This window comes from Myotis yumanensis, unplaced genomic scaffold (genome assembly GCF_028538775.1).
Source record: "Myotis yumanensis isolate MYYU_CA2020_CCGP unplaced genomic scaffold, mMyoYum1.0.hap1 SCAF_8, whole genome shotgun sequence".
Classification (NCBI taxonomy): domain Eukaryota; kingdom Metazoa; phylum Chordata; class Mammalia; order Chiroptera; family Vespertilionidae; genus Myotis; species Myotis yumanensis.
In genome coordinates, this window is record NW_027223759.1 from 36111554 (window position 1) to 36128236 (window position 16683).

General features: G+C 50.8%; 1 protein-coding gene across 2 annotated transcripts in view; it reads right to left on the reverse strand.

Moving 5' to 3' along the window:
- Nucleotides 1-2719: 2719 nt before the first annotated feature.
- Nucleotides 2720-16683, reverse strand: part of HDLBP (high density lipoprotein binding protein) — a 74646-nt gene continuing 60682 nt past the window's right edge. For both annotated transcript variants that reach the window (XM_070422598.1, XM_070422599.1), the window contains exons 17-28: nucleotides 15450-15668; nucleotides 12605-12826; nucleotides 12297-12515; nucleotides 11420-11558; nucleotides 9435-9580; nucleotides 8251-8355; nucleotides 7845-7979; nucleotides 6738-6881; nucleotides 4295-4480; nucleotides 3637-3753; nucleotides 3358-3486; nucleotides 2720-3207 (exon numbers count right to left, since the gene is read on the reverse strand). In XM_070422598.1, the coding sequence (XP_070278699.1) occupies nucleotides 3121-3207; nucleotides 3358-3486; nucleotides 3637-3753; nucleotides 4295-4480; nucleotides 6738-6881; nucleotides 7845-7979; nucleotides 8251-8355; nucleotides 9435-9580; nucleotides 11420-11558; nucleotides 12297-12515; nucleotides 12605-12826; nucleotides 15450-15668 (1848 nt within the window). In that variant the 3' untranslated portion in view covers nucleotides 2720-3120. The remainder of the gene's footprint in view (nucleotides 3208-3357; nucleotides 3487-3636; nucleotides 3754-4294; nucleotides 4481-6737; nucleotides 6882-7844; nucleotides 7980-8250; nucleotides 8356-9434; nucleotides 9581-11419; nucleotides 11559-12296; nucleotides 12516-12604; nucleotides 12827-15449; nucleotides 15669-16683) is intronic.

Genomic DNA, 16683 nt, shown 5'->3' on the forward strand with positions numbered 1-16683 from the left:
CAACTTCCTCCAGAAGGGCCCATCGATACCTCTGCATAGCATTCTTGCCAATGTGGTGCCATTAAAAACCCACCGCTCTGGCCTCAGGCAGCACTGTGTGCACGGCAGGCAGCGTTTCCAAATGAGGTGAGCAAAGGTGCCATTGGCACTGCTTTTGGGCATCACTCACTCATCCACTTTGAGAAAAGGGACCATCCTTTGAGCAGCAGAGCCGCCCAGTGGTGAGGCTGAATGGTTCCATTATGCAGTGTCCTCACAACATCCACAAATACTTTCTTCCAGTGGTTGCTTTATTGCTTTCTCAAACTTTGTAATTTTAGAGTAAATCTATTGAACATAAGAAAATACTTGAGTCTTAACTCAGGTTTTCTTGAAGTGAACACACACATTGTAGTCAGCATGTCAATCTAGACAGCCTATCATCGGCCTAGTGCCTGGCATGGACCCTCCCACCTAACCCCTTCCCACCCAGAGTGGCCACCACCTTGGACTCTAATGCAGTGGAACCCAGAGCCTGGCCCTGATCTTCAGGGGTGGTGCATCATGGGCCCATCCTGCTGCCATGTGCACTCCCTGTAGCTCTGAGCCTTGACGCCTCAGTCCTCCCTCATATGACAGGTGGTTCCTCTGTATCTGCCTGGAGGCTGGGAGCCAGTCGTGGGGATACCTCAGTTTGCTGATAGAGATCATTCAGGCAGAATCCTGAGCTGAGTGAAGTAGCAAGGTACTGAACCAGCTGTGACCACTGCTGGCCTCCCACCATGGCCCCTGCAGGGCAGTCAGTTAATGTGGTGCTGAGAACTATAGATGCCAGCTGGGAGAATCGCACCAAAGATGAGAACTGTTTATGGATGTCTGTGACCACTCAAGTGCCATGGACTGAGAACACATGTGGTGTGATAAAACGAGCCTCGGCACACTGCATCTGGTTTTGGGTTTTATTTTAGAATTTATAAAATTCCAGTGTCATCCATATTCATGAGCCTTTACACATGTTTGCATATAATCTCCAAACTCCAAAGTTAAGGCCAAGGGATGGATTTTAACTGTGGACACATATGATATGGAAGACAGTCAACAAGAGGAAATGGACACTCATGCCCCACCCCTGCCCAGGGCTCCTGCAGCAGCACCAGAGGCAGCAGGAGAGCCTCAGGCACAGTCACCTCATGAGCCTAACAGCCACACAGTGAGAACCCGCACAGTGTAGGAGAGGGGGCTGCACCTACATTTAGGAATAAGTGCAGATGTGCAAACACCTGTTGGGGCAATTAAAAATCCACCTTTGCGGGGAGGGGGTTAGATATCACAGAAACATGAGGTTCGGGCAGATGCCAGAGGGCAGGGAGGGGTTGGAGGGGAGGGCAGTACACTGGCCAACAGGAAAGGCTCCAAAACTCATGCAGATAGAAGGAACTCCAGGGACCAGGGAGGTAGGGGATGGTCCTGGAGAAAGGCAAAACAGCAACTTCCCTTCTCACTTTTTTCAATTGACTCCACCTAATTTGGGGGTCACCCAACCTATTCAGCTGAAGCAAATGTTTTCTTACCCCAATTTATCACTTCTACATATGGGCACATTTGAGGCTGCTTGAGCTAATGGGAACTCAGAGACAATTGATACCAGACTTGTGTTCAGCAATTCTGGTCTATTCAGGAATTTCAGTCTAAAGACTGCCAAGCTGAGCAATAACCGAATAGAAAACTTCATGGAGGGGGTGGTCAGGGAAGAAGTGACCTTCCCCAGGAAAGGGCTGGGCAAGGGGTACTAGTTGGCTTCTCTAGGAACTCCATTATTTGGATGGAAAACTTGAGAGGGGCTCAGTCACCTCTACAGGGGTAGAGGTGGGGATGGGAGACCAGACAACCTGGAAACCAAGGGCCCGTCTGTGGCTCTCACACCACCTTGGCCACCTTTCCTCTCCAGAGCACATCACCATGCTGGCTGGGGCAGGGCACCTTGTCTGGTCTGGAATGACCCACCACCCTGAGAAAAGCAGACTCCCTTAGCAGGACCTGGTCCTCCAGCCCAGGTTGAGTGACAGCCTCTCTCTACCCCAGGACCAGGAAGCTGCCTCTGAAGGCCAGCTCCCAGGGTCAGCACACGGCATCCATGTGTCCGAGGGAAGCCTGTAGGATGGTGTACGCACTCTCCATCCTGGACTTTCCCACTGGCCACTTGCAAGTGAGGGTGCGACCCAGAGCTGTGACAGTCAGTGGACTCAGGCACTCGTGACCAGAGCCGTTGGAATCAGGAGGCTGAGCACCTGGGGCGGCACCACCCTCACCATGAGATCACTACCACACTGGCTCTGAGGTAGAAAGGAGACTGGACTCGGCATTTAGGGAGGGGCAGGAAAGCTGAAGTCGATGTGACAGGTCAGCCGGGAGGGGAAGTGAGTCTCCTCTGCGGGCCACCTCTCTCCCCATCCCTGTGGTTCTAAGCTCACACCAAACCCAGGTGGTAGATGCAGCCTCACTTACAGGCCTTGCCCACCAGATGCGGGGCCTCCGGTGCCTGTGGTGCAGGGGCACAGACACTTGGAACCTGGTCCCCTCTCTGGGTCCAGGTGCTCCAGTGTGCACAATGGGCCTTCCTCCCACCCTGTGGTCTGGGATGTGCGGGCTTTGGCAGTGGGAAGGAGGCGGACTGCAGTCTATAGAGGGCTGGACTACAGGCAGAGGGAGAGAGAGAGCTGGGAAAGGAAGAGGGCAAACGTTTGGCTTTTCTAAAGTCAAGGAAATTTATTTCCTGAGGTCACGACACAGGAAGTGGGCTCAGCCCCAGCTGTGCAGCACTCTTAGTGGGGCCAGGGCCTTATTGACATGCCGGTGGACCAGGAAGCTTGTCGTGAAATGTCCAATTGCCTCTATTAGTGTTTGAACCGTGGAAAGCTGGCCCACAGCCGATGTCAAGGGCAGATCCTGAGCACGTGCCGGGCGCTGGCCAGGCCTGAGGACCAGCTGCACACAGCGCCAGGCGCCCGGCTTCACTGTGAGACCTCGGGGAGGGGGGAGCATCAACAATTTATGGAGGGTCCAGCTGCTGAGTCAGATTGAAACAAACCATTGTGTGGTGGGGTTTGGGTCAGCAGGCTGGAGAGGTTTGTTTTCTGATCATTATCGTTTGGGGCCCCAAGGGAGGGTCTTGGGGGCCACCTGAGCCCCAAAGCTGGGAAATTCTTCAGAGCTGCTCATATCTGGAGCCTGTGGGGACAGAGAGGGCACAGCTTTACTAAGCAAGTTTCACTCAGGCAGCTCCAAAATGGACCCACCATCTGACCCTGGGCCCACCCACTGGCGGGTAAGCGTGGCAGGCATCCCCACTCCCCGGGCACAGGGAGGGCACCGTCTGACCTTCTCACTGCTGTTGGCGGTCCAGGGAGCGTCCCGAACCACAAAGCCCTTGGAAGGTGCCTTGGACTCCTCGTGGGCTGGGGGCTTCATGTACACCTGCAGGACCTCGCTGTCCACCACGTCGGCCAGCTGTGGGCACAGGTGGGATCAGCTGGCAGTAGTGATTCCCCGTGAGCATCCACCACTGTGCTCACCCTGCTTTGAGGCGCTGGGGCTCGCCTGCACCTGGCAGGCATCTGAAAACACCTGCATGTGGCCTCATGTGACCCCAGAACTCACATATTCTTCCTCCAAGTTGAGGATGTGGTCGATGGCCTCCTCCACGTTCTCTGGGAGCCCCGTCACGGTGACGCAGTTGGGGTCCGGGGCCCCGCTCTGCGGGAAGCGAATGTCCACCTGGAAGGAGCACACATAGCAGCTGAGGTGGCTCCAAGTGCCCATTAGAGGATTTTGGACTAAACAGTGGCCATTAGGTATGGCTGGAACAGTACATTCCTAGTGTTTTCCCTTTGGGTTCATGAAACCTAAGAACCTGGTTCATGGTCCCTCATCTTCACAGGTGAGGCCAGTGCACTGCAGAAGCAGCTGGTGTAGAGGCCCCAACTCCAAGATGTGTATACCTCCTAGGGATTGGCTGGGGTGGCAGGCAGCCAAACCTTTGGAGCTAGCACAGGGCACTGACCAATGGCATCAACTATACAGCTGCAACTCCACTTGACCTCACCGCCTTAGCAATGAGCACCTGAGTCTTGGATGTCTGCCCTTTCAGACCTCTGCTGGCCTGTGAGTGTGCTCAGCAGTCTCGGCAGGAAGACTGAGGCCCTGGTGTCCCTTACCAGCCCATGGAAGAAAGCTCTGACAGCAGGGAGTATGCCGATCTCACCCATGGGGCTTCCAGGACTAACATACACCCTTCACGGTGGGCCTGAAGACACACCTTGAATTCATCCATGATTTTGCGAATGGCTTTGCCACGGGCACCAATGATGCGGGCGTGGACACGGTGGTCTAATGGGACGTCCTCAGAAACCATCTGTTCAAGTTCACCCACAATTTTCAGTATGGCATCCCGGGCAGCTTCTGTGTTCTTTTCGTACCCTGTGATGGTGATTTGGTCCTGCGGCTGAGAAAGGAGAATCCCATCAGAAGAGGACATGTCCCAGGATTCCTGGCTGGGAGGGCACACAGGGACTGGAGAGCGTTAGCTGGATTGAAGGAGGTAGGCTTCAGTTCAGGGGGAAAGACCGATCCACTCAGAAGAGAAAGAAGGTAAAAAGAAACAATATCCATTTATTTAGCTCCTGCCCCTTCCAGTAACACACAGGAAAAGAAAGAGCACCTGCCCACAAAGACACGGCAGGACACTAGCAGGTGAGGGGTCTGGGGAGGTCCCCCTGGGCCCCTCATCTGGAGGGGTCTCAGTGAAGACGACCGACCTGACCTGGAAGAAGGTGCCAGACGGTGTAGCCAGTACTCCATACCTGCAGTGCCCCGCCCGGGGTCTCCCTCTGATCATACAAATGTCTGGATGAGCACACCAGATTGGTAAAGAGTGAGCAAAGCAAACGGATAATTCAAGGCACAGAGAAAGAAATGGGAAAACAAAATAATAGCCTCAGACCACATTCTTAACACATTGCGGGTGGATCACGAGCATTCTCGTGTTTGCATATTACACAGTGCTTTACATAAATGTTAAAGGCACGCCTTAAAATTAAATACGCATTGCATTTTTAAGTTATTTATTACATGTTCTTACAAGCTAAGTATGATACTTTGTAAAACCTATTTTGTACTCGTTCAATAGAAACTTATCTGGTCACTGGGTAAAGCTAGCAATAAAACTACTGGTGCACAATGTGTTAACGACAGAAGAGTATTATACACGCAAAAAAAAAAAAGAACAGAACATGGTGTAAGAGAACCAGAGAACAAGAATAAACATCTGGAAGCCTGGCCAGCATGGCTCAGTGATTAGAGTGTTGGCCTGAGAATTTAAGGGTCACGGGTTCAATTCCGGTCAAGGGCACATACCTGGATTGCAAGTTCCCTTCCCTGATTGGGGTGTGTGTGGGAGGCAACCAATTGATGTGGCTCCCTAACATCAGTGTTTCTCTCTCTCTCCTCTCCCTCCCCTCCACTCTCACTGAAATCAATTGGAAAAATATCCTCCAGTGAGGATCAAAACAAAATAAAACAAAGAATAACCTGGAAATGAAATAGAGGAACAGGAACTTAAGAGACCCATCTGGGAGAGGGACAGAGAAACCCCAGGAGTCTAGGTGAAGCAGATGTAGGACAGGAGACGACCCTACCCAGTCCCCACCCAGCAATGCCCAGAAACCCCCACTCCCCAGTGAGGCATCACCCAGGGCAGAACACAGTTGGCATAATTCTCACAGGAAAAAGCTTTGTATGAAAGATGTAGCTGACTGACCCTACTTGGTTCATGGGATGTTAATAGTCTAAACACTAAATAATGACTTTACAAAACCAATAATTATATGGGAAATTTGTGGGAAATAAAGGTGAGGGGTTGGAGAGAGCTAAATTCTCAAGATCAAGATAATTAAAAAATCAAATAAAAAAATAAAAAAAAGAACAGCAATGTAAACATAATCCTTAGAAACAGAGATCAACAGAAGAAAAGGCAGTGAAAGGCTGTACCTGGGGCAGGATCAGTTCAGGGAGCACAGAGGAAAAGGGATACGAGGTCAGCACCTACAGGCCTGCCTCACTTTCTGAATGACAAAGACCCTGGAAGGGAAGGCTGGGGAGAGAAGCAGGAAAGAGGTCCGCAGTGATGCTCAGACACAGGTTGGAAAGGCATAGTATGGTGGGACCAGGCCAGTCTGCAGAGGTTTGTTGGGATTTTCTGGCCAGAAGGTTCCAGGGAACCATTTCTGGGTGCTCTCCTGTGCAGCAAATACTGCAGGAGACCCAAGCAGAGACTGGGCTCCCCACCTCCTCGAGGGCCAGGAAGGGCCAAGAGATAAGACAGGCAGGGGTGTGTGATGGGGTGGGCCCAATGTAGTGCAGAGGGTAGAGGGCATGCAGTTCTGCAGGGCTCCACCTGTGAGGACAACTGTACGAGGACCCTGCCAGAGCCCCCAGATAGGCACAGGAAAAATGCCCAAGTCCACATGGCAACACATCCATGAAAGGGAAACCTCACCCAACTGGCACATGCCAAGATGGGGCCCAAATCCAGAGCCAAACTCAATCCTCAAAGACCTGCCCCTCTGGATCCTGCTCTCTCACCTCCCAGCTGAGCACCTCCTGTTTGCATGGTCACTGTTCCCAGTCAGGACAAACATCAACGAGAGTCCATCTGCCCCCAAAGTACTCCAACGTGCTATCTGACCCGAGAGGTCTCTTACCTGGTTCCCATCATCCTTATCAGGAAATTGGATGTTCACGTCATGCTCCAAGCGGATTTGGGTAATCACTGCCCCCTTTCTCCCAATGATTTTGGGATGGTATTTAGGGTCGACAGTGACACTTAGCTTAAAACTCCTTAAAGCCTGTGGATAAAACAAGTGAGAATGAGGCAAAGGGTGGAACACTTGAGCCTTGAGCTTCACTTCACTATCACATACATCCACATGCCTCTATTCCATCCTACACCTGGAAAGTGTCCTCTGTTACCACAGCAACAAGAACAAGCCATGGCTTTTCCATGAGTCTGTGCCACATTCCATCATCAGCTAGTGATGAAGACCAGAGCCTTGACCTGCACAACCAGGTCCACAGGGCCTTCAGAAAAGGACCGGAGAGGCCTGGATGATAACAGGTGGAGCTGTGTGTTCCTAAGATGTGGAGCAGGGATCTGAGGAACAAGCATTAAAAAGGCCAAAAAGAAAGGAGGGAACCAAAGTGATAAGGGGACATAGCCCCAATGTGTGTGGCCAGAAACCTGGTCAGAGGACAGACACCCCACAAAATCAGTGCTGTGCCCAAGACAACTGTGCCACACTGACACTGCAGGATGTCTGAGCTCAGTCATGCCCCTCAGTGAAGAGTTGGTACCCTGCTTAACCTGCAACACTACTAACAGTGCCCAGGACCCGCCCACTGTGCGTCACTCATGTGACCCCCGGCTCCACCATGGGCGGGCGGGCTGTCACCCCTTATCAACAGCAGGGACACCGTACCCATTCTGGGCTTCAGCATATCCTGGGGTCTCTCCAGCAACAGCTCTCAAAAGCTCTCAGAGGGCCTCTCAACCTCAACTTCCCTATAAAGTTGAAGGCACCATCATGTCTCCCGATATACTGGGAAAGAACTTGCTAATAAGCAAGCAACACTGTTCTGATAAAGACTCCCCACTTAACAAGACCTCTGGATGTTGACTGGGTCTGCCTCCAGCCTCCTGATTTAACTGGTCAAAGTGTAGCCGGGGTGCTGGGTCTCTTAGAAGCCCCTGGTGATCCTCAAGTGTGACCACACTGAGAGAAGAAACATCCACGGCCCCACCTGCTGCTCACCCGGTCCTCCTGCTCTGCCTGCAGCTCCCGCACACGCTCCAGGAGCCCAGCCTTGGCCCGGTCCAGATTTGCAGCGAGGCCTGTGATGGCGATGACATCAGACTGCAGCTCAGGTGCCGGGACGTGTATATTCACCTGGTGGACACAGGAACAGACCTGATGTACGTGGGGGTCCCTCAGGACAGGAATGTGTCTATCTGGCTCCTCCGATGGTGAGCTTGGAAGCCATGATCAACCTGCCTATCAGATTTGGCCAGGAGATACACCCACAAGCTGGGGACAAGGAGGTTGGGTAGTGTGAAGCGTGATAACCAAGAGCAGGAGGAGGGCACCTCCCCTGGGTTGGGTGTGTGACAGCTCACTCCCTAAACCTGGTATCCAGGGATAGGACCTGCAAACTGCTCACCTCAAACTCATCCATCATCTTTCGGATCCCGCTTCCCTTCTGTCCGATGATGTACCGGTGAAGGTCAAAGGGCACTTCCACTTCAATGGTGACAGGAACCAGAGCCTACAGAGAAGAGGGTTGTTAGGCCCAGAGCAGTGAGCAGTGACTCTGTGGGCTCAGCAACAGGACTTCATGGAGAGAAGTACGGTGCACGTCGGAACTTTCCACACTGTTCCCCCTGGACTGCGTAGGCCACTGCTAACCCCAGAGAAAACATGGGAGAGGGTCCAGTATTAATGCTGGCAGAGCAGCTCTCAGACCCTGGCCCCAAGCCTCTGCTCTTAAATATAGAAGGCCCCTTACTGAAGTAAAACAACAGAACAAAAATCCAGGAAAAACAGGACTTGAGACCTATAGGGGCAGGGGAGAGCCCTTAGACACAGAGGCTGCCCCGACCCCCAGCCTCACAGAGGTAAAGAATGGACTATGACCACCCTAGTCCCAACCGCCTCCAATGGCACCAACCCCTAGACATGGGAGAGCTGATTCTCACCTGTCTCTCGGCTCAATGCAGAGGCTTTGTACACTGTGTGTGCAGCATTTAGAACAGCACCCAACATGTAGGTGGCGCTCAGTAAGTACTCACTGCAAAACTGATTCATCCTCACCCTAGCCGGTGTGGCTCACTGCATAGAGCGTAGGCCTACAGACCGAAAGGTCCCAGGTTCAATTCCAGTCAAGGGAACATGCCCAGGTTTCGGGCTCAATTCCCCAGTGGGAGGCATGCAGGAGGCAGCCAATTGAGGATTCTCCCTCATCATTGATGTTTCTATCTTTCTCCCTCTCCCTTCCTCTTTGAAATCAATAAAAATAGAAAGACAACCATCTGTAACAGTACAATTCATTTCAACAACAACAACAAAAAAAAACACTTGACTCATCCTCACAAGTCCAAACATCCCTACTTCACAGAGAGGGACACTGAGACCCTCCAACTGTGCTCTCTGCAGCCCCCAGGTTTGCAGGCCGAGGCTGGCCCCATGCTGCTGCCAGGTCTGGGGAAGGAAATGCCACAGCCTGCAGTACAAGCCACAGTGCTCGGACTTAGGACTTTATAAAGTGACTAGACCATGAATCTGCCACCGGGGAAGCATCCCTCAGGTCACCACTCACCCCCAAGGAGGGGGAGGAGCCACACGCACCTCAAGGGCTTCCTTGGCAGCTTCACACTTTTCCTTGCGGCCAGAGATGATGATGATGTCACACCTCCTCGGAGAGCCAGGGTCAGCCTCTCTGCCCTCCCCAGCATCGTCACCGTTCTCCTGAACAGCTGGCTCTGCACTATGAACTGGGGAGAGAGCAGAGGGGCAGGTCACACAGGCCTCAGTCATACTGCCTCACCTTCAACATGGACCTGAGTACTCGAGACACAGGAACTGGTGGCAGAAGAGGTGAGAGGTGCCCACCGTGTTTGAGAGGGGAGGACAGATGTTCCCATGGCCCAGGAGACCTGGTTCTGGGAGGAGTCAGTGGGAGGGGCTTGAGAGATTTAGGAGGGGCAAGGTGACGCTGCACCAGCTTCTTCTGCTATGAAGAAAGAAAGCCACAAGAATAAAGCGACCTGAAACAGGACACAGAAGCAGCTGGTGAGGCTCCTGTGGGCCACACTGGGGAGCATGTATGCGCCCAAATTAACACCAAAAGAATATTCCTGGTGTGAAACAGAATCCAGTAGTCTGTACGATATAAATAAGTAAGGAGGCATAACTGCCTAGAGCAGTGATGGCGAACCTATGACACGCGTGTCAGAGGTGACACGCAAACTCGTTTTTTGGTTGATTTTTCTTTGTTAAATGGCATTTAAATATATAAAATAAATATCAAAAATATAAATCTGTTTTACTATGGTTGCAAATATCAAAAAATTTCTATATGTGACACGGCACCAGAGTTAAGTTAGGGTTTTTCAAAATGCTGACACACCGAGCTCAAAAGGTTGGCCAACACTGGCCTAGAGCATCATGATCCTGGATTAAAATTGGGGGACGTTTCAAAACAGAAAATCTGAATGTCAACAATGAATTCATAAGTCACATAATCAGATCTACAAATTCTGACGAACATACTAGGGTTATCGCAACTGATGTAAGAACATCCTTACTCTTAGGAAATAGCCATTATGGAAAAGGGGCAGGTCTGAAAACACAGTGTGTGCGTGTAAAGGGATGGGTGGGTGAGAAAGACAGGGAAGGTTTGAATAGTGAGTACAAAGAATAGATTTTTGTTCTGTTCTGTGCAATTTTTCTGAAGTGTGAAATTATATCAAAATTTAAAAAATATTCTAGTGTGAAACATAAATGTGGCATGTATGATCTAACTAGTTTTCAACTCAAATTGGCCTATATTCCGAGAGACGCAGAGGAGCTTCGGTGGCCGAGCTGTAGCACCAGGCAAAGTCAGAATACGCCAGTGCACTCAGCAGGCTGCAGGCCCCCAGCTCATCTCAGCTTGCCCCCGTGGGTCCAGGGAGACTAGTCACAGAGAGAATGCATTTTTTGTGACAATACGAGGAGCGCACAGAACTTACAAAGTTAGGTCTGAGATAAAAGCCAGATCCTGCTCATAGGTCACCTCCTACCCAATTCCATCCTGGGGACACAAAGCAGAACCAGATGACAACCAAGATATTGGGAGCTGAAGGACCGTCACAGAAGGGCAGCCAGTCACCCAGTGACATCCTTGGATGGGTCAGAGGCTGCTATCCCTTCTGTAGCTGTCTGGCCTCAGGAGGCACAGGACACACAAGGGATCCAGGGAGGGAGGCTGCTGCTGTGCAGAGCAGGTGCAGCCTCACCACAGCTCTCAGAGGGCCTGTGAGGAGCAGGGGAACTGAACACGGGCTTCCCCTCCATAAGAGGCTGCATGCAGGTCCTTTCTCTCCTCTGGCCTTGTCATCGGCTGCCAGCCTCTGGGACATCTGAAGGGCACCTCGTTACCTTAAAGCAACTGATGAGGCCACCACCTGGGGACCTGGGAGCCTGAGCCTCTGAAAGCCCTGGGTCCCCTGACATGTCCAGCACCAAGATGGATGAAGCTTCACCAGGAAACATGTCCCCCCCTCACCCCAGACCAGGACCATTCCTACTCCTACCTCCCACCTAGCATAGAACTCCCCGTGGGGACCCACCTGGGTTCTCCTCTTTGTCTGGGAATTTAATTTGAACGTTATAGTCCCGAGTGATCTGCTGGATTCTGGAACCTTTGGGGCCCATGACAGAGCGATGGAATTTCTGGGGTATGGCACACTCTATGGTCACCTGGGCTTCCTGAGGGGAGGAGGGCACAGCAAGAAGAAAAACAAAGGCAAAGGTTAAGGTTAACTACTTATGGTTGATTCCTGTTTACACCACCTTCCTCTGCAGCCACTTCCGGGAGTGCAGACACTCCCCTTTTCCAAGATGAATCCAGGGCTCATCTTACAATGGGTTGAAGGGAGAAGGGTTGTGGGAGGGGCCACAGGAGGCCTTCTGAAACATTTCCCAAAAGAGGAAAGCATCAATGGTTCATCCACACAAAACTACTCTGTTGCTTGCTCCCAACCAACATTTGAATACAGCAGCATCTGATTTCTCTCCATACAGGGAGCCCCTGCTATGTTAGCACCTGGCCATGTTAGTTCCAGGTGATAGGGACCTGCAGATGCTGTGGCTGTGACTCCAGTTCTAAGGCCATGGCAGGGAGGTGCCAGGAGAGAGGGCCCAGTTCTCTACAGGCTGGTTTAGAAAGCCCAGTGTGTCTATGTGACCTCTCCATGGACTCCCTGGCACTGTCAACCTCCTTTCCCCCCTTTGGAGCAGAGGAGGAGGGAAGGCAGCTGGTTCCTGTACACATGGCACTTTCACAAAATGGACAGCCAAATTGCTTCTCACAGGCAGCCCTCACCCACTGAAGGAAGGGCGAGGAGGGAGGGAGCCTGCAACCCGAGGGATATGTTGGGGGCAAGCCCACTCCCCAGCTTTGAGTGGCTGCCAGGCCTAGCACCCTACAAACTTCTGGGTGCTCACCAGGTCTTCGATGATCTCCTGGATGCGCTTTCTGGCTGCCTCCACACATTCCTTGGCACCTTTGAGAGTCACTTTGTCACTCTGTGTGCCAGACCGCGGGAAGCTAACCATCACCCCACCGTACTCCTCGGCGATTTCCCGCAAGACTTGGCCTCTTCGAATAACAAAATGACGGTGGTGCTTGGGGTCCACCAGCATGTAGTCTTCTACCACATTATCCTGTAGCATGGAGACAAGAGAAAGTAAAGGATCAACGGTGAAGGCCCCATTCCCGATGCTCAGGTGGCCCCAGGGAGACCGGGCCTTACCAGGTTCTGAATCAAGGCCTCCAGCTCCTTTTGGGCCTCCTTGACAGCATCCTCTTTTCCGATGATGGTGATCAGGTCCTGGTCCTTGTCCTCTGCCGTCGGGAATATGATGCGGGCTCCGGTGGTGTCACGTACCTTGCGGATCTTGCCACCCCCTTTGCCAATGAGGAACTTGTGGTACTCCGGCTTGGCTCGGATGTCAACAGTGAAACTCTTGGTTTGCTGCAGAAATCAACCCCATATACATTGGCCTGATGCCACCTGCCCGGACCCTGGAGCAGGTGAAGAAGAAGCCTGATAGGACAAGAGTGTGGGGTGGAGCTTACCTCACGCTGTCCCGACGTCCTCTTAATGAGGCTAATCAAACCTCACTCAAAGAAATGTATGGTCACGCAGACCAACTGCCCTTGTACTTTGCTTAGCCTCAGTGGAAGATACCAAGACAGAGTATCAGACCCAGAGTCCCATGCCTGTCACTTATCAGCTATTACCAAACTCTGCCAGGACCCACATGGTATGGGGTACACCTGTACGGAACTATCAGCCCCCCTCCTCCCAACAAAGGCAGAGTGCTCTCTGTCCAGGTATTCCTTCGCCAGCGGCCTGGGTGAGCCTCACACAGCCAGCAATGCCCAAAGCTAAAGCTCAGAGACCCTAGCCAACCAGGACACCATCTGACACCAAGAAACTAGACTCAGCCCTGGCCAGTGTGCTCAGTTGGAGTGTTGTCCCATACACCAAAAGGTGGTGGGTTTGATCCCCAGTCAGGGCCTGTGCAGGAGGCAAACGATAGATTTTTCTCTCTCATATCAATGTTTCTCTTTCTCTTTCCCCCACCCTTCCTCTCTCTCTAAAGTCAATAAAAACAATTTATTTATTTATTTTTTTAAATTTGGGCCCAGGAAAGACCCCACCACAGGAAGCTTGCTGCAACGCCAGCTACTCTGGCAGATTGATTCACCTGGAGGGATACGCTTCTCTAGGGTGACTCAGGCTCACAAGCAGGAAGAAGAAACACAAGGAAGAGCAAAGCAGGACTGCCGGATGCTAGCAGCACACCCATATTTTGTCACCTTCCAAGTGCTGACTCCACAGAACACCACAGAGAGCCTCTAACTTTAGACAATTACTCGCAAATAGCAGCAATGGAAAGCTAAAAGTTTAGGTAAGCCCAATCCAGCAATACAATAAAGGATGACACAAAAAACCAAGTGGGGCTTCCCCAAGAATACAAGGTTGGTTAAACATTAAAAAAAAAAAAATCAACTCCTGCTATGCAACACATTGGAGGCCCCTAGCAATGCAGCAAGATGAGACACATAGGTGTACATAACAGAAGTGCACTGTCCACTCACAGATTATGTGTTTTACATAAAACTCACAAGAATCACCCTAGCCAGTTTGGCTCAGTGGACAGAGCATCAGCCCGCAGACTGAAGGGTCCCAGGTTTGATTCTGGTCACGGGCACATGCCTTGGTTGCAGGTTCCCTGACCCTGGTCAGGGTGTGTGCAGGAGGCAACCAATCAATGTGTCTCTCTTACACTCATGTTTCTCTGTCTCTGTCTCTCCCTTCCACTCTCTCTAAAAATCAATGGAAAAATATCCTTGGGTGAGGATTAACAAATATCTATATATATAAAAGCCTAATATGCCAAGCGTCCAACCGTTTGACCAGTCACTACGACACACACTGACCACCAGGGGGCAGACGCTCCGACCAGTAGGTTAGCTTGCTGCTGGGGTCTGGCCGATCAGGACTGGGTCAGACGGGCCGGACACACACTGGAGCCCTCCCACAGTCCCTTCCCGGCCTGGATCATGCACTGGTGGGGTCCCTTGACCTGGCCTGTGCACTCTTGCAATCTGGGACCCCTCGGGGGATGTCGGAGAGCTGGTTTCAGCCAGATCTCCGCAGGCCAGGCCGAGGGACCCCACTGATGCACGAATCCATGCACCAGGCCTCTAGTAAAAAACAAACAAACAAAAAAAACCTCCTAAGAATCCACACAAAAAGCTACTGGAACTAATAAGTGAGCTTTACACCAGACACACAAAACAAGGCCAATACGCAAAATCAAGTATGTATTTCTACGCCCTACATTATGAATTACAAGAGTACCATTTATGATAGCATTAAAAAACAAAACAGATGTAAAATTGAACAAAACATGAATAAGACCTGCATGCTAAGAACTACAAAATACCAATGAAAAGTCAAAACCTTAAAAAATTGACGTGCTAGACTGGAAGATTCAGAAATGCTGAGAATTCTCCCGAATTTGATCTTTAGTTTTGACATAATCCCAATAAAAATCCAAGCAGGAATTTTCCCCCCGGAAATTTTCTAAATGCTTTTGGAAAGGGAAAGGTTCTGTAACAGCCACAGCAATCTGAAATGCAAAAACACTGCTGGACCCACCAGGTGTCCCGTCAAGGCAGCCACTCCAACCAGTGGTGTCCCTGGAATGGAGCAGCGCATCCACACACAGACTGGCAGACAGGTTTGATGAGGTGGCAACGGCAATTCAATGAAGAATTTGGGGGCCCGATGAGCAAAACATGTTATTACAGAGGTGGTCACACAAACACTATTTGTGAACACATTAACAAGGGTGGATTTAACTATATAAAAATACTTTTTAAGGTAAACAATAGATTTCCTACTTTACAGACGTGGGCATCTGACCTTAAAAGACCCTTCAGTAATGGCAAGATCAAAGAGACATAAAGGTACATAAAGTTTTCTGACCTGCCACAAAGAAAGGGTTTTTAAAGTTTCTATCCTGAAGAGAGGACACTTCTAGCAAGTAGCACACAGTGACCCCTCCCGTGGTGGCACTCACCTTCTCCTCTGCCAGGTGCAGAAGCTGTTTCTTGGCTTTCTCCACATCCGAGGAAGGGCCCCTGATGACAACTGTGTCGCTTCCCGAGCCTTCCACAGGGAAGTGAATGTGGACCCCACCGCACTCCTCCATGATGGAGCGGATCAGGCGACCCTTCGTGCCAATGAGGGAGTTGTGCAGCTTGGCAGGGATGGAGACCTCCACCTCGGCTATGTTGGCCTGAAATCACACACGGCACAAGAGAACCACATTTTTGTGTGGCAAGAAGGGCAAGAGTGAGAGTCAGCCATAATCAGTGTGGTGAGTATTCAATAGACCTGGTGCAGAAGGAGCCCAAAGCGTGCATACGTGCGTGTGTATATCACACAGTGCAGAAGAGAAGCTGCAATGTCAGATCATAAACAGCGCTGCTCCTTCAGGCCCTCTCTGGTTCGAGCAGTAAAGACAAGTTTGAGATGCTTACGGATCAACCTTTCCCATTAAACTCTATATATAAGCAAGGACTCTGCCTCCTACCAAGATGAAACAACAAAGACTGCATTTATCTGCCACATGAAACAATGGTGTTCAAGACCCTGGAGACAAAAGCAAATGAGGTGATCCCTATGACTGCGCCCTGGTTGAGCCCCTGAACTGAGGACACAAAGCTGACAGCCCAGGAAGATCAAGGTGCTAGGAGCTGGTGGGTCAGAGCCCAAGAAGAGAGAATGTGGAGAGAGACTCCCCTATTGACACATGTAGGGAGACTGCCTGGGCCAGGGAAAGAACTAGCAGAACGAGAGAACACGGGGATGGCAGCTTAGTCAGTGTCCACAAGTATAGGACCCTGGGCACAGTACTCAGAAGGGTCTCACCTCAAGAGGGAACAACTGGGCCTACACCACCATCCTGACTCCACCTAACAAGTCCAAAAAGGAGCAAACTGTTTCAAAGTAACTTAATAAAGCATAAAGGTATTTACAGAAACCACAAAAAGTATCCAGCATCCACCAAAGTAAACTTCATAATGTCTGGCATAATAAGAAAAATACTGGATATGCAAAGACACAGGGGAAAATCCCACAACCAGGATAAAACAATAGAAAACAACCCAGGAATGACACTAAAACAGGTATTTTCACTATACAGCATACAGTCAAGAAGCCAAAGGAAATGACTAAATGTGTCAGGTATAAAACCAAAAAAATTTAAATTGAACTTCTACAGGTGAAAATAGTATCTGAAATGAAAAATA